The 27113-nt window shown below is 44.1% G+C and overlaps 1 protein-coding gene and 1 pseudogene across 1 annotated transcript in view; one reads left to right on the top strand and one right to left on the bottom strand.

Annotated features, from left to right (window-relative positions):
* The window catches only part of LOC145412203 (dnaJ homolog subfamily C member 17), a 312151-nt gene that overhangs the window by 3469 nt on the left and 281569 nt on the right, over positions 1 to 27113 (top strand). The window contains exon 2 of the mRNA XM_080282128.1: positions 22730 to 22850. Within this exon, the coding sequence (XP_080138254.1) occupies positions 22730 to 22850 (121 nt within the window). The remainder of the gene's footprint in view (positions 1 to 22729; positions 22851 to 27113) is intronic.
* Positions 8280 to 8400, bottom strand: LOC145412280 (5S ribosomal RNA; annotated as a pseudogene).

The following is a 27113-nucleotide window of genomic DNA, read 5'->3' as shown; positions in this document are numbered from 1 at the left end:
GGAGGGTCGCCATAGCTTGACTGTATTTAAATTCAGTGAGGGGCCTCCCTATCCTAATTAGGGAATTAGGTTTGAAATGATTGGTCTAAAATAAAGAAAATTGTAAGGAAGTCGCTTATTGGCCATAGTCCATGATTCATTCAGAATGGCTGCCCTTCACATCAGCTTGCTTATTGGCCGCCACTCAAGGCCAGTAAGGTGCAATGGAAACCAAAGTGTGCATGCACTTGTAACACCAGATCTGGCCGTGACAAGACTGGCTTCCAAACGAAGTTTCAGAAAAAAAAAAAAAAAAAAATCTGTATTGTCATTATTACCGTACTGAGTTATGGTAAGTGTAGGTAATCGAAGTTCTTGTCATTGAGAGAACTATCCATTGGCAAACAGAAAAACAATGAATTCCTTTAGAGGTTGAAACGATAATAGAACCCCACCTACTTCTTCTTCTTGTGGATTTAAGGGTTGCGCCCAAAACAATGTCCCAATGCCCTTCCAGTGCAAACTGCTTAGGGCCTCACGTTATATGTAGGAAAGCTGCCTAGATTTTCGGATAAAGTCAGACGTGTACCGCACGACTTGTTGCCGTAACCGAGGGTCCCCAGTGCCTCCTCCCAGGAGGGTGTGGAGAGACAAGTTGAAAACTCCCAGAGATGCCAGATAATCTTGTAAAAGTGTGCAAAGGGAATGGAACCTAGGGCACCATAACATGAAATGTTCTATAGTTTCTTCAAACCGAGGACACCATTGGCACCAAGGGTGCCCTGTCATACCCAAATGGTACAGGTGACTTGTGAGGCCTGTATGGCCCAACTGTAACCTGGTGATGGCTACATCAACGTCACTACGGGGATGGCGAGCCCAGGGGTGTTCAGAGGAGTCGGAGCGAACGCGCCCCAGGTGGGAGGCAGGTAGGGTGGTCGCAAGGTTTGCATTCCAATGTGATATGCAGGCACTGCGTGTGAGGTTAGGGAATGCGGCGCTATCTGGTGTCACATAGACCAGTGTACTGGAGGTCGGTGCCCGCCTTGCTGCTGTGTCTGCAAGTTCATTGCCATGGATATCTACATATGAGGGAATCCGTTGAAGACGGAAGTGCCAGGGAGAAGTAACAAGGAGAAGGAGGTGCTCCATAATAGCATGGACAATCCTAACATGAGTCATAGGACGATCTGAGAGGAGGGTAAGTGAGGCCTGTGAGTCGGTATGTATAACCACCGGTTGGGGCTGGAGGAAGGTCTGGATAAACTCAAGGGCCTGGAGGATGGCTGAGTTCTACGGTTAGGACATCATACCACCCACTGAATGATCAAGTTTGGCGTATGGAAAGATCTTCAGAATAGGCTGCTGAGGCAAGGAAGTTGGAGGAGAGTGGGACCCATCCGTGTAAATTCTCAGTGAGTCCTAAACAGATGAGTCCATGCTATGAAAGAGCTGCCTTGCCAAGACTGCATCTGTTGACATCAGGAATGGTACCAGGAGATAGGGGGAGACATATGGAGACAAATCCATCCAGAGGGGGAGAGGGGCCACTGGGGCAGGTCTGGGAAGATCAAGAGACAGGCTGTGGCAGGCCTGGATGCTGCGGATAACGTATGGTAACCTCACTCAAGGCCAAGCTGGGGGCTGGCAAAGGACTGTGGGGAGGCAGTAGAGGGAGGAGACCAGGTGGCTGGAGGGAAGGGCCGAAATGCAATTGAACAGTCGACAGTCCAGTTCCATGCGGTAGATGGAGAGGGGCATCACCCCAGACTCTGCATGAAGCGAAACAATTGAGGTGGATTGGAAGGCACCTAGGGCAATGTGAAGTGCTGTGTTCTGGACAACATCCAACTTTTTTAGGTAGGTGGGTGTGGGCAGTTGATTCGTAAAGGGTGCTGTGGATGAAGGCCAGATACAGTTGGAGGAGAGTGTTTTGATCTGCCCCTCAGCGAACTCTTGCAACACACTTCATGATGTCCAGGCGCCTAAGGCATGCTGACTGAAGATGGTCAATGTGGGGGGCCCAGATGAGACAGGGACTATACAGGTGGGGGTCCAGAAACTTGTGCCGGAGCCAAAGGGTGTGAGGCTTTCCAGCAAGCTGAATCCTCGGCATGGAGGGGAGCCTCTGATGGCCAAAGCACATAAGAGCACCCTTGTGTGCATTGACTGTTAGTCCCCAGCCTGCAGCCCAGATGGCAAAAGTGTCCACAGCCTGTTGGAGGCAATGTTGGGCCTCCCATAATAAGGCAGCACTGCAGAGGATGGAGACATCATCTGCTGCATAGACTAAGTTGGATACTCCAGGAGGATGAGGGAGGTCATACATTAGCACATTGAAAAGTAGGGGACTGAGGCATTATCACTGTGGTACTCCCCACCTGACTGGGGGTAGGGGAGGCAGTTCTACAATAATCCCTCCAAGATCCAATGTAATAGTGCCAAAGGCATGTCTGGGACTGGGGAAAAATTCCCCTGGCCAGGTACTTATAGACCCCAACCCAACCTAACTTCAAAAGCCACCTAAATAACTCCGTACTGGACATGGATAGCACCTATTTAAGACCCTGTTCACACAAATAAGGGAGTAGAAACCATGAAATAAATGAAAAGGAACCAGAGTATGAGAAATTAGAAGTGAGTATGGAAAATATTTAGCAGTGTACAGGGTACTTATGACATGTCCATGGCTGTCATGAAGATTAACCCACTTCCTCTATGGCTCTGACAGTGGTGAAGGTGCACTTGAAGCACATACAGTAATCCAGTGTTGTGCTGCACTTAATCCTTTGCACTGTAAATTATGATTGTTTAACACTGCACATTCTATTCTTACTTGGGCCACGCCAGTTGCAACATGCCAGTGTTGCACTCTGCACTGAAATCTTTGCACTCTGAATTCTAATTTCTTAACACTGCACAACATTGTAAATTCCCATGTGGTCTAGTGGCGAGGTATTGCAGTTTATTCACTGTTTATTCACAAAAAATAGCACGTGGGCAGCCATGGTGATGAGCATGCAGTCACGACGGTAGGTAGGTGGGAACTGGGGAGGATGCAGGGGTGCTCTAGCAGACGTCAGAGGAACTATGCGCGAAAACACAGCTGTGTGTCACCACGCAGCAAATTTAAAGTAGGGATGGACACATCGGCTTTTTTTTTTTTTTTTTTTTCCGTTTTTGTTTTTTGGCCGTTTTTCGTGTCCATGGACCCGAGCCCAAATTGTCTGGGACTTAGGATGTCCGGGACTTGGGCGTCCAGGTCTTAAAGGGATTACTTTATAACAAACTCACAATCACAAGGTAAATAAGCTTGGTACAAATGCAACACAGATAGTTAATTGTTCCATTGTGCCTTCAAGAAGTGATTAGAAAAAGACAAAATAGTCCTATTTTGGGGTATTTAAGGAAGTGGCTAGGTCGCCCATGGCAGTGTTTGCCAGCAGTCCCTCTGACTGGTCACGTTATATACCAACCGTCGCTCCGACCAGACATGTCAGTGTATCTCATGTCAAAGCTATGGGAAACTTAATGATTTAATCAAACCTGATCCAACCTAAACTCTCTTTCAAATTCAAAATGCTTGATAGGAATATTAAATATGGCCAGCTTCTGGTAGGTGTCGGCAGAATATCTATGCATTGTAAATCTTCATTGAGAGCTTTCAGAGGTAAGTTTATAAAGATCCCCGTAGCTGTGGTAGCTAATCCGGGGAAAATAACAAGTAGCCTGTGAAAGACTCATTTCAGTAGAAAATGTGGAAAGGCCATGCCTGTTTGGTAAAGAATTAATAATTCATTTATGACACCCTGATTCAGTGGAAATGATGTTTATGACTGAATTATAATGACAGTCATGCAGTTGTTTCCAGGTTTTATATTGGAACGAAATATTGGCAGGATCATGTATTATTTTATGTAGAATAGCAAGGAAACATACACCTTAAGCAGTGGTATCACCTTACTGAGTCAGTTCTACCTGATTGTCTACTATATTTTTCTGATTATTTATTGGGTGGTGTGATGAAATGCCAAATCATTAGTCATTTACCAAATGGGCACATTTAATAAGATTTTTTCCACCATGTAGGTTCATGCACACCTAACTATATGAAATCCAGTCAAAAAATTGTGCCTGATTTAACTATTAAAAAAAAAAAAGTCTGGATTCAGAGCAAAAATGTGCTGAAGTTAGCAGGTACAGTAATCCCTCATTTATCCAGACATAATAGAGCCAAAGGCATGTCTGAGTAGTGGTAACATCAGGATAATGAACACTATTCCCCTTCCATACCCAGACCCTGCCTATACCCACCTCCAATCTATACCTAACCTATTTGTACAGTAGTAGTAGTAGTAGCTGTTCCCTAGGCAGTCTGGCCGAACAGCCCCGATTCCCTTAGGAAGGCCATGGCCGAGACCGGGCTTTCCCACAGAGCTCTCAAAGAGTGTATGTTGTGTTGTTGGCATAGGTGATTGTGTGCAATGCAGTCTTCCATCATGTGCTTAATAGTATGGGGTGCTGTGTTGCATCCTGGACAGGCATCAGCAACAGAGTCATCCAGCCTCTTCTGGTAGTTTAAGAGGGCTGGATGGTGCCCACATCTCAGCCTGGCTAGGTGGACTCTGTCCTCACGAGGGAGATAGGATTCAAAAGGGTGGATGTCAGGAGGCCATGCATGCAGTTGTGTGTTGTCTTTAAGTGACTGAATGGAGTGGCAAGTGATCTGAGTGTGGATATGCTTCTGGAAGCTGGTTTGAGGTGGGTGAGGGGGAAGAGATGACAGTATTTGTGTATGGTATCGTGTGCTGGGTATTGTTTTGATGTTCCTTGGTGTGTGTGGATGTGCTGCCATGTACTGTAGTGGATGTTGTGGGTTTGTGGAGGCTGCGGCAAGAAACTGGGTGCCTCTCATGTCTAGGTGATCCTTGACTTTGAGGACTTTGGTTTCTTGATGTAGGTGGTCTGTGGGTGAAGTAGCTGTGCAGCCTGTGATTATTTTTAGGGCCTTGTTCTGTATGGTCTGTAGAGTGTTGTAGTGTGTTTTGGTGAGGTTAGAAGCCCAGGCAGGGCTTGCATAATTCATCACTGAACGTATGTATTGTTTGTATACTGTGGTGATGGTTTCTTTGTTGTGTCCGAATGTTGTATGGGCAAGTGACCTCAAAGCATTGGGTCTTGGTGTTATTTTATTTTTAATGTTTGTGATGTGTTGTTTAAATGACTTGATGTATTGTATATTACACCAAGGATTTTGTGTGTGTGTGTGTGTGGTAAGGGGGTGTTGTTTATGGTGAGGTGTGGGTTGTGACTGTGTTCTGCTGTCCAGTTTGTGAGAAGAGTCATTGTAGATTTGGCTGGGGCTATTTTGAGCCTGTTTGTGGTGAACCATTCGTGTAGTGTGTTTAGGTAAGGTTGAATGATGTGTGCAGCTGTGTTTGCATTTTTGTGCATACATGTAAGTGTTACGTCATCTGCATAGGAAGCTATGTGTATCTGTGGTGTGTGGGGTGTGGGTTCGTCATGCATGTATAGGTTAAAGAGTGTAGGGGACAAAACAGATCCTTGGGGGACGCCGTTTGTGAAGTTTCTGATGTTAGAAGACTGACCGGCAAATGTTACGTGTGCACATCTTCCTGCTAAGTAGTTTGCCAGCCATCTTTTTGTGTTATTGTGCATGTTTGTGTTGAGTATTTTGTTTGTGAGGTTGTGGCGGGGGATGGCATCAAAAGCTTTGCTAATGTCTAGTGTGACTAGGAGCATTCTGTGTGGTGGCCTAGCTGAATTCATGCCATCAAAAACTCTCTGTGTAAGGTCTGTAAGAAGAGTGTTTGTGGAGTGTAGTGGCCTAAAGCCATGTTGTGACTGGGCTTGGAGAATGTGAGGTGTGATTAGTTGTAGTACCAGTCGTTCAGTGACTTTAGAGGGGGTGCAGAGGAGTGTGATGGGGCGATGTGAGGAGGGTAACATGGGGTCTTTGTTGGGTTTAGGGATAGTGATGATATTGCCATGCTTCCAGATGTTGGGTATTATGTTGTGTGAGTAGCTGTAGTTTGATATGGTGGTGAGTGCTTGTATGCCTTGTGGTCCTAGGTGTTTAAGGTGAATGTTGCTTATGTTGTCTGGTCCTCAGGCAGATGAGTGCTTGAGGTTGTTAATGATGTGCTTCGTCTGGTTGTAAGTGAAAGGTGCGTAGTCTGGGTCTGTGGGGAACTGTCTCTTACGTTGGGTGATACGTCGGTCTTCGGGATGGGGGTTTAGATGGCTGACTTGTGAAAAGTGATTGATGAGAGTGTTTGCTTGTTGTTTGTTTGAGGGTATGGTGTCTGTTGTTGTGATGGCGGTGTGTGATTGTGTGGTGTTGCTGTTGGAAAGTGTGATGCTGTTTAGTGTTTTGTAGAGTTTGCTGATGTTTGTTTTGTGGTCAAGTGTTTGGAGGTAATTTTTCCAGTTTAGTGTTTGCTGTTCTGATATTTTATTGTTTATGTGAGTGTTGAGTTCTTGTATTTGTTGTATGGTGTCTTGTGTATGGGGTGTTGGGGAGTGTCGCAATGTGTCCCATTGTCTGATGAGGCCTTGAATTTCTGGTGTGAAGTTGGGGTTGTGTTTCTTTCTGTTGCCTCTAGGGATGTGTCTTTTGTCTGCGTTTTGTATGATTGTATTGAAAGAGTTCACAGCGGTGTTGATGTTTGTGATAGGTGTACTGTTTAGTGTTTCGAAATGTTGTTCTGTTTCAGTTACAAAGGCCTCCCAGTGGGCTCTCTTATAATTAGTGTATGTGTGTTTGTGGCCAGCTGGGATGATTCTGGTTTTGGTAGTGATGATGATTGGGAGGTGATCAGAACCTAGGGTTTTGACCACTCTCTAAATGTAGTGGGGGCGAGGTTTGGGGAGCAGAAGGTGATGTCTGGAGATGAAGGGAGGAAGAGGGCTTGGTGTGGGATATGGGTATGTTGGTCTAGACTGTTTAGTATGAAGAGATGATCTGTCTGGGATTGTAGTACCAGCTCTCTGTCTGTGTCAGGGTTGTTGACATGCCAGGCCGACGACTTGGCGTTGAAATCACCACCCAGGATGATGTTGGGTATGTTAGTGATGTGGTGTATCTGTGGAGAGTAATTGTGTGGTACTGTGGGGGACAATTGGGGGGGAATGTATGTGTTAGTGATTGTTATGTGTGATTTGTTACCAGTTCATATTTTAATTGATTGTATTTCTGTTGTGGTGTCATGTGGGGGGAGAAGTGACTTTGTGTGTGCACTGGTATCTGCAAAGTTGATGGATTTGTGTACCAGGGTGATGAGTCCACCGCCACCGCCGTCGGCCCGGTCTTGTCGAATGATGGTGAAGTTATGAAATGTCGTATTTGTACAGTACCTTTATACGCTTAATTTGGCAATGTTTACTGGTCATTCAGGCATCAAAACACACATAGGAATATCCAAAGTAATGGTAAACACAAAGAAAACCATGCGGAAAAACCACTGAAAACCAAAAAACACCCTACCTATACACTACTGTATGTACAGTACCCCTCCTTAATTTGGCAGTGTTTTCCAGTCATTCTGCCATATTTTGACATCAAAGCATATGTAGGATTATCCAAAGTAATTTTCAACACCAGGAAAACCATGCAAAAAAATGATTGAAAACCAAAAAACACATTATCTAAACAACACTGCATATACAGTACCCCTCATTTTGGCAGTGTCTTCTGGTCATTCTGCCATATTTTGACATCAAAACATATACTGTATAGGATTATCCAAAATAATTTTCAACACCAAGAAAACCATGCAAAAAATATTGAAAAACAAAAATCTATCTATCTATCTATCTATTGCCAGACACCATAATCCTGTAAGGAGTGGCCATTTGACTTTGAGTTATTTGTTTCACGGGGAGGGGCACCCTACCTAAACACTACTGTATGTACGGTACATACCCCTCATATATTTGGAATTTTTCATGTCATTCTGCCATGTTGTGACATCAAAACACGCATGGAAATATCCTAAATAAATTTTTACACCAAGGAAACCATGAAAGAAACCTAAAGTTACCTGCCAAAAAACATTCATTTGGGGTACTTACCACCCATTGCACCACAGGCAGGCTTCTTAACCCGCACTCCTCCAGCAGGTGTAGAGTTGTCCCATGTGGTCTAGTGGCAAATATTTTTCATTTTTCCTTCATTGCCAGACGCCATGTATCCCAGACGGGGTGGCCAAGGGCTTAGAGTTAATTGTTTTACAGGGAGGGGCACTAATCCTCCACCAACCCCACTTGACATGTAGGGATGCCAACAGCATCTGGTGTTCCCAGGCGGTCACCCATCCAAGTACTAACCAGACCCAACGTTGCTTAACTTCGCTGATCGGACGGGAAGCGGTGTACTCAACGTAGTAAATGTCCCAAAACTCCTCCTCCTCCTCCTCCTGAACCTGCTGGACCTGGGCAATGAGCAGTGATGTAGGGTGTGATGATGGTGACCTACCCACCTCAGCAGACGCCGAAGACAGCCGTAAACTTAAATCCAACGGAGACTCAGCGGCTGTTGATGTGCTTGGTTGCCGGTCCAATGGTGAAGGCGGAAAATGCGGTGGTGGTGATGAGAATGGGCTGGCACTTGTGGGGGTCATAGGCTTGAAGAAGGAGTTGATCCTGGTCTGACGATAGGACTGATGATTCTGCCGGAGGATGACAGCATCACGGACTCCCTGCAGCTCCATCGCCAGGCTGAGCGGCACCAACTCCCTGTCACAGTGCGGATGCACGGCATACTCCAGCACCCCTTCCAGGTAGCCACAGAAGACACTGAGACGAGAGATTGAAGGAGTTGCGGAGGGCTGTGAGTCAGGGTCCTCACACTTGTACTTGTCGGTCTCGCTGTCTTCTTCCATGCCCGCAGAGGCACCAGCGGTGCTCTCCTCATCAAACATGGACTGATAACCAGGATCGCCACCATCATCATCAAGCCAATCCCTCACATACTCGACGTCCACCTGCTTTCCTGCTTTTCGAAGGCAGCTGTGGAAATCATCCACATCAAACCTCTCAAAGTTGTGTTCGGCTTCAGTTCCCTGCTGGAGATGAGACTAACCACTTTTGAGGGTTTTCATGGAGCCTTACTTCCACGCATTCGCCCAGTTGAACACTGCAGACTTCAGGTCATAACCCTGAAGATTCTGCAAGGTCTGTTCCCCATGTGTGTCCTCAACTGCATCCTCGTCCTCCAGCATCACCATCACCTCATTCAGGAATCTCTGGCAGTACAGTCTCTTCGCAGCCACGATAACACCCTGGTCTAGTTGGTTGAATCAGAGCCGTCAAATTAGGTGGCAAAAACATTCACCTAATCTGTCCGTCATAAGCAACCAAATCCTTCTTGTGCTGATGCGTGGGGGCATTGTCCAGGAGCAGGAGTGCCTTCACCTGGTTGCGAGCAATATCAAGGACCTCCGTTTGATAACGGATCACCTTCTTGACAAAGTGTCTGTAAAACCAATCTCTGAAGATCATAGCAGTAAACCAGACCTTCACAGAATGGTACCACACAACAGGCAGGCTATCCATCAACCCACGGAGACAACGTGGTTGTTTTGCACACCCAACAACAACGGGTTTGAGGTGGTGCATCCCGTTAGCATTGGCACAGCACAAAACGGAGCCACATTTTTTTTTTATAACTTTCGATCAGGCACAGTCTTCTCCCTGTCCTCAGCCAGGGTGTTGGTGGACAAGGAGCAGTAGAGCAGACCAGTTTCGTCAGCATTATAGACTTGACCAAGGGCAAGGCCCTCGTCTGTGGTCAGGCACTGCTTTTTTTGGCAAAATGGGTCTACGATACATCCTCCACTGCTGCTTCCAAGGCCTCATTGTGTGCCTTATGGCCAGTAAGTCCATGGTGAAGGTTGAAGCAAAAGAGCCATTCCACAGACGCCTTGAAGTTATGCACATTGTGCAGGCTTGCAGACTTCTCGGCAGCAGCCTTCACCTCAGTCCCACGCATTAGCACACGGGCACCACGTTGCTGATGAAACCACATCATTGTCGACTTGTCGATAATGGTGTGCCGGGCCTGGGCCATTACCTTCCTGTTGCCCTTGCATGTGATTTCACCAAAGTCCTGTCCGTACTGCATAAGCTTGTCGCGTGACTTCATGATATCAGTGTTGTATGGGCTAGATTAAATTCAAGAAGAATGCGTCCTGTTGTCCAGCCCTTGTTAACCTTGCCCAGTATCTCACGTTTCTTCTCCTGAGTCAGAACTTTCCTCTTCTGCCTTTCAGGTGATTATGGGGCCATCAACACACACATGAGAATACAGCATAGGAGGGCCACAGTCAGAAGAAGGTAGGGTACCACCACAAAAGCAACTGCATTCAAAGCCATCGTTGCAAGCATGTCACTACGGAGAAACAGTGGCGGGAACTGAGGTGCGAGCTTGTGTTGGCTGACAAGCAGTACAGCACTGCTATATCACACCCAACAATTGTGTCCGAGCACAAAGGAGCAAAACGCTGCAAACTGACATCTGCATGTAAGGTTCACTTCTGTTTGCCCAGGCAAAGGTTAGCACATGACAGCAATAGTGGATGACCAGTACATCACCACCTCAGGCAATGGATGAGTAATGTGACCTACCAGGCGACTCTGACCATTCGGTTGGGAAGCGGACAGGCACAAGTGGTGGGAGGTTTTGCACTAATCCCGGAGGCCGGTGTAGAGGTGGACGGTCACTTTTACCTTACATTTGCTCGTGGTCAGTGTTACACACGTAGTGGCCACCAGTACCCCTCAGTCAGAATTAGCACTTGCCTTGTCATTTCAAAAATAACCATAGGATTTTCCTGAAAATATGCTAAATATGTCTCCCAGGCAAAGGTACGTGTGTTATCCTAACCTAACCTAACCAAGCCTAACCCATCCCATGAGGTGGCTGACTGTGATATTGAAACGAATACCCATACTAAATGGAACTGTGTTGTACAGAACATACACACATACAGTACTGTGTACAGTACTATTATATGCATTTGTACAGAGATTACTGTACTGAGATTGTAATCACATCGTTGAAATGAATCTCTCTCTCTCTCTCTCTCTCTTTCTCTTTCTCTTTCTCTGTGTGTGTGTGCGTCTCCTGGTGGCTGCGCGACATTTGACATTCGGTAGAGAGGCAGACGGCTGCCATCACTGATCATGTACTCATGGCTTGCGGTCTTTGTTACAATCTCAGTGGCAATTAGGAAATACTTAGGCCAGTGGCTGCTCGATACTGGACATTTGGTGGGGATGCGTTTTGACGTTTTGACACTGCTTGCGAGTTGCTGTCTTTTTACTCGGGTGCTGGAGGTTCATAGGGAGTGATCAGATGAACACGCAACTTTGACCATTCAGTACTGGGGCAGACAGACATTTTAGCTGTTGTTGTGGGTTATGGACAACTTCCCTCTCACGGCTCAAGCCCAGCGGCCACGATACCGCATGTTTGGACATGTCAGCTGGCCGGCTGAAGTTCTCGGGCACTTTTACGTCCAGATAATAGCAAATAGATTCTGATATTGGTTTAAAAGGGCCAAGGTCCATTGTCCGGATAATGAACACATTTGGATACTGAGTGTCCGGGTAATTGAGGGACTACTGTATTTCCTTGTTAGTTAGCCAACACCCCTTGGCAGACTTATTTTGTATAAATATTGATTTACAATGCAAATGTATTTGCTTGTTAAATAAATATACAGTACAAATGAAGTCTGTCAAGGCAAGTTTTCAAGCTAAAGGCAAACACTTTCACTAACTTCAAGAAGTTTTTACTCTAAATGTTGATTTTTTGTTAACAGTTAAATAAAAAATTTTAACTGGATTTCAGATAATGAAGTGTGTATGAACCTGTCTATCTATCTATCTGTTGCCAGACACCATAATCCCGTAAGGGGTGGCCATTAACTCTGACTTATTTGTTTTACAGGGAGGGGCACTAACCCTCCACCAACCCACATGTTGACACATAGGATTTGGTTATATGGTTACCACCTGGCGTTGTAAATGGTTTCTTAGCTTACAGGAAACCATTTGGCTTGTCACTCAATGTAAAGCCACCAGTAAATGAAAGAAAAGTAATAAGAAGTGACAGGAAAGATGGGAGAAATAGGAAGAGAGGAGGGCTATATAGTGAAAAATGTTAAACTGTAATTTCAAATTAATACTGCCAGTCCAGTATTTCATCGCACCCTTTCTGGAATGGTAAAATGAGCGTTTATTGTTATATCTGTTTCGCCTTTTTTTTTTTTTTTTTTTTTTTTTTTTTTTTTTTAAGCTATGTTCCGTACTGTATTAACCCGTTTGATTCCTTAGTGTTATGGCGGAAGCAACTGTTGTTCGCAGCTTGACATCCCTAGTGCCATTTAGTACTCCATCATGATAAATGGAGATTTCCACAACTTACATGAAAGAAAGCTATCCTGACTTAACGAAATATATTTTGGTTTAGCCTCATATGACCTAATCTGTCCATATATGATCTTATCTTACATATATCCATTACCTAACAAAGTAATGCATTCTAACCCACCAGTATGTAAGCTGAACTAACCTAACAGTTTAACTAAACCCAACCCAACCTATCCTAATGTACCTAACAGTTTAACCTAATGTGCAGTTGGAAAATGAATGGGAAGTGAAATCCACACCACAATGTAATCAACAGTAACACAAAAGGACATGGGTGGTAACAAGGAACCAGTGTCAACAGAGAAACAAAATCAATGGGAAATCTCTTTTACAACGAAAAAAAAAAAAAAAAAAAAAAAAAAAAAAAAGGACCCAAAATAGTAAATGAATTTGGGGTCGCCAGAAACAAACAGTTGTAGGTATAGCTTAACCCGTTGAGAGCGATAGGCCTCATTTGAGACTTACCAGAGTCGAAAGCGATAGGCCTCAAATGAGCGCGATTTTCAAAGGTGTACCCAAACTGCGCCACGAGGAGTAGGTGGCTGAAATTTGTATGGGAAATAGGGGCAGGTGGCAACTCTCAATACCACCCACGTACTGTCCCATATACTCTTAGAATACGCGCGCGCACGGGCACCATGGAGCACGCACTAATTTTTCTCTGGTGACGCCGCCAGCCCCGCACCCGGCGCTAGGGAATCTGCGTACACGCATACCCACACACACACACACAGGAGAGAGAGAGAGAGAGAGAGAGAGAGAATAAATTTGGGAATGGCACAAGGAGCGTCCCTTTGAATGACTAGATAAGGCATAAACATCAGTCCCTCTTCTCTCTCGTATTCTTCATTCCCTCTCTCCTTTCTCGGAGAGAGAGAGAAAAAGAGAGAGAGTTACGGGTAGGCCTAAATTGTATTATAACTTATGCTTTGTAGGCAGTGCGTAAGGTAAAGATAATTTATCGTAGTTTGAGAGAGAGTGAGAGAGAGAGGGTACTCTCACCATGGGTGGTGGGTTGCTCGCACCACCAGCTGTTCATCATCTGGCCATTTTATCTCACCACCACGTGACTTCATGTGGTCATATATACAGTAGAACCTCTCTCATTTGGACTATATGGGGGGAAGGGTTGTCCGAATTAGCAGATTGTCCGGACCATCAGGGTAATCTCCAGTTCATACCAAAAACTATCTACATATGGTATGTTTGTTAATTATTAACATATGTGGCATATGTCAACCCTACGTAACTGCAAAAGATGCAAGGATACTAAAATAACTAAACTAATCATGTACGATAGTTTTGTATTGTATAATTTACAGGTAAGGCCATGACAAGAAACTAGCCTGCATTTTAAATTGTAGTAAGTGACTAAGGCCTGTGTAGGCAAAAAAATAAATTAATTAATTAACTGTAATATTTGGAATAAAAATAAAACTTATGTAGGCAAAAAATACATTGTCATCTTTGGCATATTAATGATGCCCATATGGGCAAGAAGCTAATGTTTGATGTACAAGTAAAGCACATTTAAGTACAAAAAATAACCTACAGTACGTTCTCCCTACGTGTCAAGTGGGGTTGGTGGAGGATTAGTGCCCCTCCCTGTAAAAAACAATTAACTCTAAGCCCTTGGCCACCCCGTTTGGGATACATGGTGTCTGGCAATGAATGAATGAATGAAAAAATCATTAAACACTGCAGAATATTCTGACCCATTTTTGTGTAAGTAAACTCCTCCTTTTAACACCTTTATTCATTGCAGAAGCTACACTTGCATTAAGGGGCATGGTAAGGAGGATTAATTTTTGAAATACAGCGTAAAAATATAAATGGTTGGTGAACTAGTTTATGGAACGAATGCTAGCGCGTGTTTCAACAGGCGCCCATGTTGCGACCTAGCGTGATCCAAGACTAAACAAATGACGATTGCTTTCCGCACCGATACTGAAAATGACTTTAGAATTACCGGTACTTTCAACATATTTTTGGAGTTTATTATTTTTAAATTTTGTCCGAATTAACAGAAATCCGGATCAAAGGGGTCCGGACCAAAGAGGTTCTACTGTATATATATTGCTGGATGCGCGGCAACACGTCCAGGACGATGATGTGTGTTTCATTCAGTTCTGTAAGACTTGAAATTTCAGCCAAGTCGTCGCATGGCGCCAGGTACCTACAGAAGCATGGTCGCTTTCCGTGGGTCAAGGAACTTGGTGATAATAACAGGGGGAAAAATTCAACAGGAAAAGGTCATTTACCACTCTAAAAATAGTCAGAAAAATACAGACAACAAACTGGAGGAATACGAATTGAACTGGTAAGGCCTTTCTGCTACTTAAAGTAAAGCATATATTTAACGATTAGGATATATAGTGGGCTGTTCACAAATATTTGTAAATAGGGGGTTCCATTATTATAGCTACTTCATACGGTCAAATTGCAGGGGAGCTCCCATTAACAAATGATGAAACTTAATGATAGAGACTGTCTTTCATAATTATCAGCTCATTTATGACACCCAGATTCTGCAAAAATATTTGTTACTGTACTTAAGATTGCATGATTCATTCCTGACACCTTAATTCTGCGAAAATAACATGTTGCTCAAGAGCACAAATTTAGATTTGTTGACGTCGGTGGTGGCGTCCTGCAGATGGCAGTGGGCCACTTTGGACCCAAACTCATTCATCTCCAAATACAGTAGTTGAGGGTAGTTAGGTCAGGTTAAATTGTTAGGTTTGATTGATTTAGGTTAGGTTGGGTTAAGACATATTAGATGAACTTATGTTAGATTAGGTTAGGTTAGTAGGGATGGTCGATTAGTGTGACTTTGGAGCCAAATCATCGTAAAAGTCTGACATGTCGGGTGGCTACTTGCCATGGTTTATGTGTAAAACTGTTAATTTTATAATGGGTATTGTATTTTCAAAATTATGCATTTCTGCAACTTAAAGCTATCACAGTGATAATTATGTTATAGTTTACAGAGAAAATTATTGCTACAGTTGTAAATTTTATGCATGAAAGCCATCGAGCAGTTTCATCCTTCATACTATGTATATCTTAGATTTTATGGGATATGAAATGTTTTAACTTAATCACGAAGCATTATTTTGCCGACCTGTATCATCTTTTACAGGATGTCACCTGTATGGTGTATATAAAGATTTGCTTGGTAATCCTTAAGGAGAAATTATACCAGCTCTTAAAAATTAACAGTTTTCTGCCTACCTTTCAACTAATTCATTGACATTGTAAAGGTGTATGGAAGTGTGTTTTCGAATACAAAGAGGATCCATCAATTGAAAAAGGAAATATGATTATATAAGGGATAGGTTAGGATAAGTGTGGTTAGGTTAGCATGAAATAGGTTAGGGTAGGATAGGATATAAAAAAAAAAAGCTTGGGTTGTTAAGAAAATGGTAATCCTTAAGGAGGCATAGAACCTCCATTTAAAACTTGGAAAAAAAAATCTGTGAATTGATTCAAGACTTTGTAATTGTGTGCTGAAGTGCATTTTTAAATATGAAGAGGATCTGTCAATAATGATTACATAAGGGATTTGTTGAGTTAGGTTAGGATAAGTTTGGTTAGGTTAGCGTAAAATTGATTAGGTTAGGTTTGATAAATAAGGTCGGGTTAAGTGATGAAAATTTAGGTTACATTTGGATAAATAGGCACTGGTAAAGGTAATTTAGTTTTAAATTGGCATCCATCTGTCGTTTTGCACCACAAAATGGCATCTGTATGTAAACAAACATTGTTTTTTGAAATGCTTTTCACCACTTTTAAGAGAAATAAAAAAAACATTCCTTCTGCCTGTGGGTGACTGTACACTGAGTGACAAGCCAAATGGTTTTCTGTACACCAGGAAACCATTTACTAAGCTGGGTAGTAACCACAGAATCAAACTATGGCACCTGGTGGTTTAGTGGGTAATTAAAGTGCTCCAATCAGATTGAGCCAGTGAAGGTTTAGATCCAAGGGGTGGTTGGGGTTTATTACTCATATAATGTCACTCAGGGATGAGTGAGGCTGTTCAATCTTATCTTAAATATCAGGACCAATCTGCTTAGCCCCGGGCTTCTATGCTCCTCATGGGGCAACGTAGGATTGGATGATGGATGGATGGATGGAAAAAAACATTGAAACTTGAAAACCAAAACAGAAAATAATTAAATACCCCATGAAGAGCTAAGATTAGTTACTCAAGACGCAACCATGCAATGGTGAAGGTTGATTGATCACGCTAAAAAGGTCATGGCAGTGTAACAACAGTGGCAGCGACCTCTATTACACTGCCGTGGTCTTTTTAACGTACCAGTAATCAGTCAGTCATTCAACCTTTACCATTGCATGGTTATATGATGAGTACCAAACATGCCACAATTACTAAACATTCCATCCGAATGATACTGTTTTGTCATCAGGATTTACTTAACCCTTTAAACGCGGATCGTCGCGTTTGCGACGCTCGGCAAAAAGGACATAACGGCGGATCGTCGCGTTTGCGATTCTAGTAAATTTTGAATAACCGCGGGCAAGCAGGCTCCAGCTGGTATTGTCTATCAGTACCGCCACCCTTTAGCTACTTTTAGCACACTTGACGTTTGTACCACTGACCTCCGTTGTTGCCAAGTATCATTTTTTTTTTACCCACCCACCGCTGCCCGGCCCCCCTCGTCGTGCTATATGGCAGCACGCGGACAGCTCAGACATGTCAATTTGCACCTTCCTCTCGCAAGCACTTTATGCTAATTGGAAATGCTTGTTTCCCCAGTTGTCACACTAGCTTTTTTTCCCGCGGTTTGCCCCTGTTTAGCGTCAGTTTACCGCAGTCTTTGAAGGTGACACCATGTCTCATTCTAGCTCTTCCGAGTCAGTGCCTTCCAGCCCTCCGAAAAAGGGCTTTGTGACCTCTACTCCGTCCAAACCCTTACTAGGAAGTGCTAAGGGCCTTAGTGACTCGGCTATAGGCATAGAATTGTTGAAAGCTTCTATGGATTACGGTAGTGACGTTGGAGTGTTATCAAGCCTTGCCGAATCAGACACTCTATCAAGTGCTGAGTCTGAGGTGCAGGAAGAGACAATTCCTGTGCCTAGCACCTCATCAGGCAAGACTCCAGTGAAAAAGGGAGTGGTGTATGGTAAGGGGGCCAAGAGGAAGCGAAGTGGTGACCCCGGTTCCCAGCCATTGTTCTCCTCAGACCGGCCATTGTCCCCTGCTCCAGGTCACGCCGCCGCCATACTGCCTCGCACTCCCAGCCCCATTCTCTCATCATCTTCGTCTGCTGTGCTTTCTCCTGAGTCTTCAGAGTCTCCTTCACCACCTCGGAAGGGAAGTAGGCAGTCTGGTTTGCATAGAGGTTTTCGTAGGCCCCATGTTCGTGCTGGCATGAGTAGGAAAGTGTCTCCTAGTGTTAGAATTAGTGGTAAGGTTTCCCGCACTAGGCAACTCACCACTCAGTCTACTGCGAGTGACCTTGAACCTTCTCCTAATCTCCCCACCACCACCACCACCACCACCACCACACAGACACGACCTAGCTCACCCTCTGCCACACGGCCTGCCTCACCCACTACCTCACCGCCTGCCTCACCCACTGCCACACGGCCTGCCTCACCCCCCGCCGCCCCCACCCCCTCCCAGCCTAGGCAGGGCACTCTGTATGCCTTCGTGTGGTCTGAGGGCTCTGATTTTGTGCCAGAGGATCTGCCCTTTGATGCCACTGGGTGTGGGATCCAGGCTGACTTCCCTGTCCCCGAGGGTGGTGAATGTTTGGACTACCTGTTGGCCTTCCTGGATAACGAAGTCATGGAGCAGATTTGTACCGAGACGAACAGATACGAAGGACAATGTGCTCCAGTTCGTGAAGGTGAAGGTGCAATGCCATCTACGTCGCGGATGGCAGCATGGGTTCCTGTGACGATCCGGGAACTATTTGTATTCATCGGCTTGATGCTTCGCATGCCACATAACTGGAAGCACAAGCTTGAGGAGTACTGGAGTGCTGACGATCTTTGCCCCACACCCATCTTCAACAAATACTGTACATGAGTCGTGATCGTTTCAGGCAACTCATGACGTACCTTCACTTTGCCAACAATGATGAGCCTTCCCGGACTGACCCCCTATGGAAAGTGAGGGGAATCCTGAACCTGATCAAGGACAAGTTTATGACATTCCTTTGTTCCTTCAAGAAAGTAGTGATCGACGAGTCCTTGGTTTTGTTCAGGGGCCGTCTTCGGTTCGTGCAGTATATTCCAAGCAAACGCCACCGCTTTGGAATAAAGTTTTTCATGCTGTGCGACTGCAAGATGGGGTTCATCCTAGACTTTGTTATCAACACCGCCAGCAATGTGGACTTGGACAAGACTGACCCCCTTGGATTCTCTGGTTCTGTGGTGAAAGTGGTTCTGGAAAAGTACTTTGGTGGGAATCATGTCCTGTATACAGACAATTATTATACAGCTCCCAAACTCGCCAAGTACCTTTCAGAGCATAGCGTTGGATCCTGTGGCACTGTCAAGAGCAATAGGGCACACTACCCTGCCTTCCCCGAGGCTGAAAGATCAAAGCGGGGAGACGTGCACCTGAAGAAATCCAACAAGATGCTGGCGATCAGGTGGCACGACAAGAGGATCGTCAATGTGCTCACCACAGTTCACAAAGGGGAAATGCAAGCCACAGGGAAGGTCGACAGAAGGACTGGCGATCCTGTGATGAAGCCTGGTGCTGTAATTGACTACAACGTCAATATGCGGCTGGTGGACAAGTCAGATATGATGATCGGAGAGATAGACTGCCTGAGGAGGAACCGTTGCTGGTACAGGAAGGTGTTCTTGCACTTGCTTGATATGTGCATGCTGAACGCCTTCATCCTATATAAAATCAAGAACAGGAAGCCAGCTAACTACTCTCTCAGGCGGTTTTCTAAGACTTGTGTCTACCAGCTGCTTCAGCGTTTTGGGCAGGTATTGCCATCAGGTCCCAGGCGCCACTCACACACACCTCCAGACCACCTACAGTGCCAGGACTACCTTCAGCGACACCGCCTGGAGCCACTGCCTAGCACTGCCAAAAGGGGAAAAGCACTGAGGAGGTGTCATGTGTGCAGCCACACTACCCGGCAAGACAGAACATTTAGACGCACCTCCTTGTAGTGCAAAGAGTGCCAAATTCCCCTCTGCGCTTACCCGTGTTTCTTTGACTACCACAGCCTGAGTAGATATTGAAAATAAGGGTAAAAATCTTGTAAATAATACTGAGAGTGACAGTGATACTAGTGTTTAGTTTTCTTGTATGTACTGATAGTGACAGTCTGTTGAGTGTAAATTAGTGTATGTAGTTGTAAAAACACTGACAGTGACTGTGATTTCAGTGTAAATAATTGTACATAGTAATAATATAAGTATTGAGAGTGACAGTCACTCCAGTGTAAGAAGTTGAAAGCATATTTTTCTATTCTGTGTTATGACAGTGACAGTTTGGTGTGTAGAAAATATTATTTTTATAACTAATGACAGTGACACTGATGAATAAGGCACTAAACTGACAGTGAGAGTGAAAGTGAGCGATAGAAATGAAGTGCGAGTGGCCGACAGGAGTGAGAATAAAGTGCCTGGCGTAAGGCAGAATAAAATTGTGCCGTGGTGGTCTTTCTCATTCCCGCTTCAAAATACTGGCAATGACAGTGATTTTTATGGCCGTAATAGTGCCATGGGAGCCTTTGGGAAGTACTATGAAGGAAAATAATGTAGTATACGTGTTTTTAGCTGTGAAAAGGGAAATGTGTGTTCAGTGACGGGAAGACCACCGCCGCGCTGCATGTCGGCCGTACGCTCCGTTGATTGTAGCCTTATTTTCAGTGCTTATTGTACAAATACGGATTCCAAACTACCTGTACGTTGTTGTATAAAGTGTACTGTGACAGATTGAGGCTGTGGTAGAGGGGAAACCGGGTTGCAGGGGGTGTGAAAGTGAAGACTTTGTTACCTAACTTTGCAAGTCTCCACAAGTCCTTGGGTAGTCCATGAAGGCTCAACACCTGTCTCAGGAGAAAGCTGAATGTAAGTACTATATGCCATAAAAATTTTAATGTTCTAGGGTTAATCTCTGATTTTTGGCAAATATTTTCCCACAGGTACTCAGACCGCGATACAACCACGCCACACGGGGTGGATCAGCTGTTCACGGCTGCGTTTAAGGGGTTAATGAGCATTATAGTTTGCACACTGAGCTAGGGTATAGTCATTGGGGGATGAAGGCCCCCAGTTAGGTTTCTGTGCCTCATATTAGGCATCCACTGCTATTCATGCTTTTTAAACTGTGTACATTTGAGTTTGTTTTGTGTTCAAATGTTGTGTCCAGTCGGTGGGATCAGCAGTACACATGCTGTCAGGGGTGTTCAGGCAGCCTTCTTTAATATTGCAGAATAGGTATACTGTATATATTTTGCTTGTTCTCTTGAATATTTTTGTTTGAAAATAATATGTTAACCACTTATGATGTAGCTATCTAGATTGTGGTTGGTTATGACAACTATCATCCATTCACTTGATGTAGTGCTGCCTACTTCTTCCATCACCTTTATCATTCTTTTTCTGTCTCTACCCTCCTTTCTTCTTGTTTCTCCCATCTTCCCTTTTTGTTACACTTCTTTCCCTTTCAGGTGGCTTTACATTGAGTAACAAGCCTAATGGTTTCCTGTAAGCCAGGAAACCATTTACAGCACCGGTTGGTAACCGTAATTTAACCAACCCATATGTGTTCCCTGCATGTCAACAATTCGGTTGGAGGAGGGTTAGTGCCCCTCTCCGTAAAACAATGAACTCAAAGACAAACAGCCACCCCTTATGGGATTATTGCGTTTGTCAGTAGATAGATAGGTAGATGTAGATGGTAATAAAATTATTTTCCTGAAGAATGTGGGTTATGAAAAATGGCTTGAATCTGCATAACAGTCATCTTGTTTTACCCAATAATGTTACTAAAGATTGTAGCATATAATTCATTTACAGTACCCAAGTTCTGTGAAAATAACATGTTACTAAAGAGCACAGTTAGGTTTGTTGATGTTGGTAGTGGCATCCTGCAGAATTTGGAGAAGGCACAAGAATTTTATCCCAGATTAATTGTCCCCATGTCTCCATGGTTGTTTAATCTGTATATGGATGGGGTTATAAAAGAGATACAAGGTAGAGAAGCGGATGTTGGAACAGCCCTAATGAGAGAGGGCAGTGTTTGAAAATCCCCTGTACTGTTTGCAGATGATACTGTGTTGTTAAGTGAAGATGAAGGGGAGCATTGAAGGCTTGGTGGATGAGTTTGGGAGAGTGTGTAAGAAACAGAATCTAAAGGTGAATGTATGGAAGAGTAAATTTATGGTCTTTGAGAGAAATGAAGTAAGTGAATGTACAGTGGGGTTGGATGAGGAGGAAATGGAAAATATGAGTGCGTTTAAGTAATTGGGTAGTGTGATGAGTAAGGATGGAATTTTAGAGGATAAAGTACTTGAAAGGGTACAACAAGAAAAAAAGGTTGCTGGTCCCTTGAAAGCAGTGATAAGAAACAGGGAAGTGAGCATAGAAGTGAAAAAGTTGCTGCATGACAGTATTGTGATACCAACTCTAAGATATGGAAGTGAAGCTTGGACCTTGTTGGAGGGATACAAGTCAAGAGTGAGAGCAGTGGAAATGAGTTATTTGAGAGGAGCATGTGGAGTCACATGGAGAAACAGACTGACAAATGAGGAAGTGAAAAAGCGTTGTGGTGTGGATGTGGATGTGATAGGGAGCATTAGGAGAAACATATTGAGGTGGTTTGGCCATGAGGAGAGGATGGAGAGCAAGAGACTGACGAGGAAAGTGTGAGTGGGGTGGAGGAGGGGAGAGGGAGGAGGAGGAGGCCAAGGATGAGGTAGAGGGATGGAGTGGAGAGGTATATGAGTGAGGGGGATGTGAGCTGGGAGCAGGGCAGCGAAATGGCAGGGGAAAAGGCAACAAGGAGGCAATTTGTTTGTGGCCACCCCATACGGGATTAAGGTGTCTGGCAATAGATGGATAGATTAATTGTCCCCGTAAGAAGTTCAGTTTGTCGTAGGTGAATTCAGCTAGCATAGGTTTTTTCTTTGTCCCAGAATTTGTATAGTTACATTGTTTTAGGGGTATGAAATAGTACCATATATATTTAGTTAAACTGGTGTTTTTATTCTGACATATTGACCTTACAGATTACATTAGTATTATAATACAGTATTGTAAAAAGTGTTACTGCTTTTCTGGATAACAGATAAGGAAGGCCTACAGAAAGAAAGCATTAAAATGCCATCCAGACAAGAATCCAGACAACCCAGCAGCTGCAGAGGAGTTTGATCGCCTTAAGAAGATCCTCGAAATTCTGTTAGATGCTGGTAAGGTTAGTCAGTCAGACAGTGAGATGAGACCAAAGAACTGAAACTTGATATTATCCTAGTTGTTTAGAATGTTTGGTAGAGGTAGAGATACTTAGTTCCAAAGTAGAGCATTGTGTATCTGAATCTAATTAACTAACAGCAGTCATGAGAACAGGTACACCCCATTCATCACAGTTAAAAGTGTACCTGTGCCAGCACACCCTTTACCCCAAGATAATTGGAGTGATATATGACACTGGACATACCTTCAAGGGCCACATATCCCAAGATTCAGCACAGTCAAGGCAGTTACAGGGACAGACTTTGGGCAAGAAAAGGTAACACTCTCATTACTTCACAAGCAATATATCGGAGCATTGTTGTCCTGTGCTTCCCAGGCATGGGCAGACATCCATTACAACACCTTGCATTTCACCTAAACAACACTCTTTGCATCATCATTGGCTGTGTCAGTACTACTTCCACAGTTCACTCATACTTTGAAACTAAAGTTCTCACTGTTAGAGAATATCTTGACAATAGAGGCACAAATGTATGTGGCTCACCTGGACTGACACAAAACACTCATCATTATATGTCAGAGCCCCACAGCACAACTAGACACATACAACAGTCACACCTCTATTTTCTCTGCACTCTGCATGTTGAAGGACTCTGCTTTGGTGCTGTCTGCCACAGAAAAGTGGGTGCTTGCTTGTGTTTGATGGGTCTAGTCAGCCAGACAGACCAGGGTTGAGCAACAGCAACAACAACAGCAAACATTACCAGTTGCTCTGCAATAACATCCCACCTCCAGACACCCCAGCACTAGCAGTGCTGGGTGCTTACAGTGTCATGTACGGTATTGATTTCACATGTAGAACCATACAACACTTTGATCACAACATTGTACTGTATTACAAGCCTCCTTCCTTACATCCACCCCATCAGAGGTATCTGTAGATAAAGCTAATGCAGTTTACCTAGTAGGGCTTTAAATTTGAGTTGGGTGGAAACAAAGACGGTATGTGTGTCTCTTGTAGAATGTTCCTACACAACATGATGCACATTATGGAGCACAGCACAACACCTCCCACACTAAGACACAAGCACTTCACTGGGGACCAGGTGGGTCAAAAGTTTGCACCCTGCCTGGGTAGCTGCCCTGTTGAGTGAGGTAGAGCTCTCCTGTCACCTAGCAGGGCTATGATTATGATCTATCGAGGTCCAGCGCGGGGAATTCATTTCCCCTTATAAAAAATTCCAAAAATTCCAGTTCACTAGTGTAGGGAGCCTGTGGGACATCCCTGTAGGGGCAGTTGCTTATCTGTTCTCAGCAGGTCTGCTGGGTCAGGTATGACTTGGGTTGAGCAGCACAACAACGTTTTTATTCAGGCTGGAAGACACTTCGAATTGCATTATTTATCATATATGTTGGTAATAGGTAGTAAATGGGTGGCTACCATCAACCCTGGGAGGTACTACATATGGCTTCTAACATGGTAACTGACCACACAGTCATCACTCTTTGGGAAGAACGTTCAGCCACAAATTCAGACTGTCTCTCACATTGCTGCAAGTCTTATTTTACATATTAGATTTTTTTCCCCAACAGCTTTCCTTAATTGTTGGGAAGCAGATACAGTAGCCAGTGTTTACAGTTGGTTTAGCATCCAGTCCATAGAAAATATCAGTTGCACCATGGCCAACCTGAGTATAAGGATTCATTATGAGGTAGCATGGCATTATTTTTTTTGTGTAATATTGCTGTTGTTGTCTGTCTGACCAAGTGAACCCATCAACCACAGGTAAAGATCTGCTTCTGTGGGGATGTCCTACTGGTACAGTATAGTACATACACCATGCAGGGAACCGGTGTGCCCTTGAGGTAAACAGTGCCTTACCAAGGCTGGACAAGAGTCTTTCCCATGGGAAGACTATAAGGAAATTTGGAGAATTTTTGCTCCCAGGTGGGCACTGTAGCTGGAACATCCAGGGTGCACAGTGCCACCAGGTGTAGGCTTTCCTTCAGTGTTATTTATGGTTTAATGTATGTTTACTGTATATACCAGGTATCATTTCTTTTTATAATGCTTTGTACATGCTTGTGTTTGCCATAATTTTTTTAGCTCTTTCACTAAAAGGAAGTCCTTCATAACATCTCTGCACAGTAGCAAGGAAAAATACAAGAGATCCTGTGACTAAAGTGGTTAAACTTAAAATATTTGTTGCTATGTGTGTGAAGTTAGTGAGTGGCAGAAGTGTGTAGGTATCATTAGCACATAAATGTTTGGTTTAGCATTACAGTATTATCTGTATGCTGTATGTTGTCCTCTTTTATTTATTAGAGGAATACATTAACCCATTCATTCTGATGATTATTATTTTTGCTGCTACCAGGTGATTTCATGCAGTTTGGACAGCTCCTTAATACAGAAAGAGTTGATTAAGGCTATCTGTAACTCTTGTAGTGTAAATAGTTTATTCTGAGGTAAGTAAAATTGTCTGCAAGTTGCTGGAATAAACTAAAAGATGCATCACCAGATTCAGGTGCATGAGCAACTTTTTTTTTGTTATTTTTCATCACCCTTGCCTCAGATTCTTACCCCTTTATTCTGGTGACCTATTTTTATATTTTATACTTGGTTTCTGGAGATGACTTTGTTTGCCTTTTGGTAGACTTTTCATAATGGAAAGATTAGTTGTAACTTACAGTAACCACTACAAGAGGTGTTCCCATAGTTGAGCAAAGTCAACTGCAGATTAGTAACCTTTAGTAACCTCTTCACATCAAGAGGTCTTCCCAGAGTTGAATAAAGTCAGTTGAAAGCAGCAAGAATGAAATACTGTACAAAAAGTATGTCGTTTGACAGAGTGGGTTAAATTAGTAACCTGTACAATCCCCCCGTCGGCATGGTGCCGATGGTACAAAACATCTCGAGTAATCCCAGAGACGTGATGGTGCCGACAGCAAAACTCGAGCACTGTAGCACGTCTCTAACTTCTTCAATCTAGCTAATTTTTTGCTGCGGAGTAGCTTAACCCCTAAAGCGCGGGTCATCACGTTTGCGACGCTCGCCAAAAAAGACATAACGGCGGATCGTTGCGTTTGCGATTCGAGTTAATTTTGAATAAATACGGGCAAGGATGTTCCAGCTGGTATTGTCTATCAGTACCACCACCCTTTAGCTACAATTAGCACACTTTACCTTTGTACTACTGACCTCCGTTGTTGCCAAGTATCGCATTTTTCCCCCCTCCCCCCCCCACGGCCCGGCCAGCCTGGATGTGATACATGGCAGTGCTCTGACTGCTCAGAACTGTAAATCTGCGCTCTCCTCTCACAAGCAGTTTATGCTAATAGGAAACGCTTGTTTCCCCAGTTGTCACACTAGCTTTTTTTCACACGGTTTGCCCCTGTTTAGCGTCAGTTTACCGCAGGCTTTCAAAGTGACATTATAGCGAGTTCTAGCTCTTCCGAGTCAGTGCGAGCGGCCGACAGGAACGAGAATAAAGTGGCGGGTGTAAGGCAGAATAAAAAGCGCGCCGCGATGATCTTTTGGGAAGTAATATGATTGAAAATAATGTATATTATACGTGTTTTTAGCTGTGAAAATGGAAATGTTTGTTGAGTGACGGGAAGACTGCCGCCGCACTGCATGTCGGCCGTACGCTTCGTTGATTTTAGCCTTATTTTCAGTGCTTATTGTACAAAAACGGATTCCAAACTACCTGTACGTTGTAGTATAGAGTTTACTGTGACAGAATGAGGCTGTGGTAGAGGGGAAACCGGGTTGCTGGAGGTGTGAAAGTGAAGATTTTGTTACCCAACTTTGCAAGTCTCCACAAGTCCTTGGGTAGTCCACGAAGACTCAACACCTATCTCTGGAGAAAGCTGAATGTAAGTACTATCTGCCATACTAAGTATAATGTTCTAGGGTTAACTCTGATTTTTGGCTAATATTTTCCTACAGGTACTCAGACTGCGATCAAACCCCGCCACCCGGGGGGGGGGGGTCGGCTGTCCATTGGCCGCGCTTTAGGGGTTAATATATTGACAACATTGCGCACAAGCACTTGTAGCACTGAGTTTGGTTCTTCATGGTAACATCAATATGCCACTGTCTGTCACAGCGTTAGAATGTTGCGGAAGTCACGCCATTTTTCCGCCTCATTGGGCTGGAGGAGGCAGTTGAAACTTTCACATGGACCCTCTGTCCCTTCATTTAGTGATTCTATAGAAGAGGAAGACCTGGATGACTCTTCTGGGGAGGAATATGA

Source organism: Coenobita brevimanus, chromosome 92 (assembly GCF_032717465.1).
Source record: "Coenobita brevimanus isolate Jiangsu-jjx chromosome 92, ASM3271746v2, whole genome shotgun sequence".
Lineage (NCBI taxonomy): Eukaryota > Metazoa > Arthropoda > Malacostraca > Decapoda > Coenobitidae > Coenobita > Coenobita brevimanus.
This window is presented reverse-complemented; position numbering and strand designations above follow the sequence as displayed.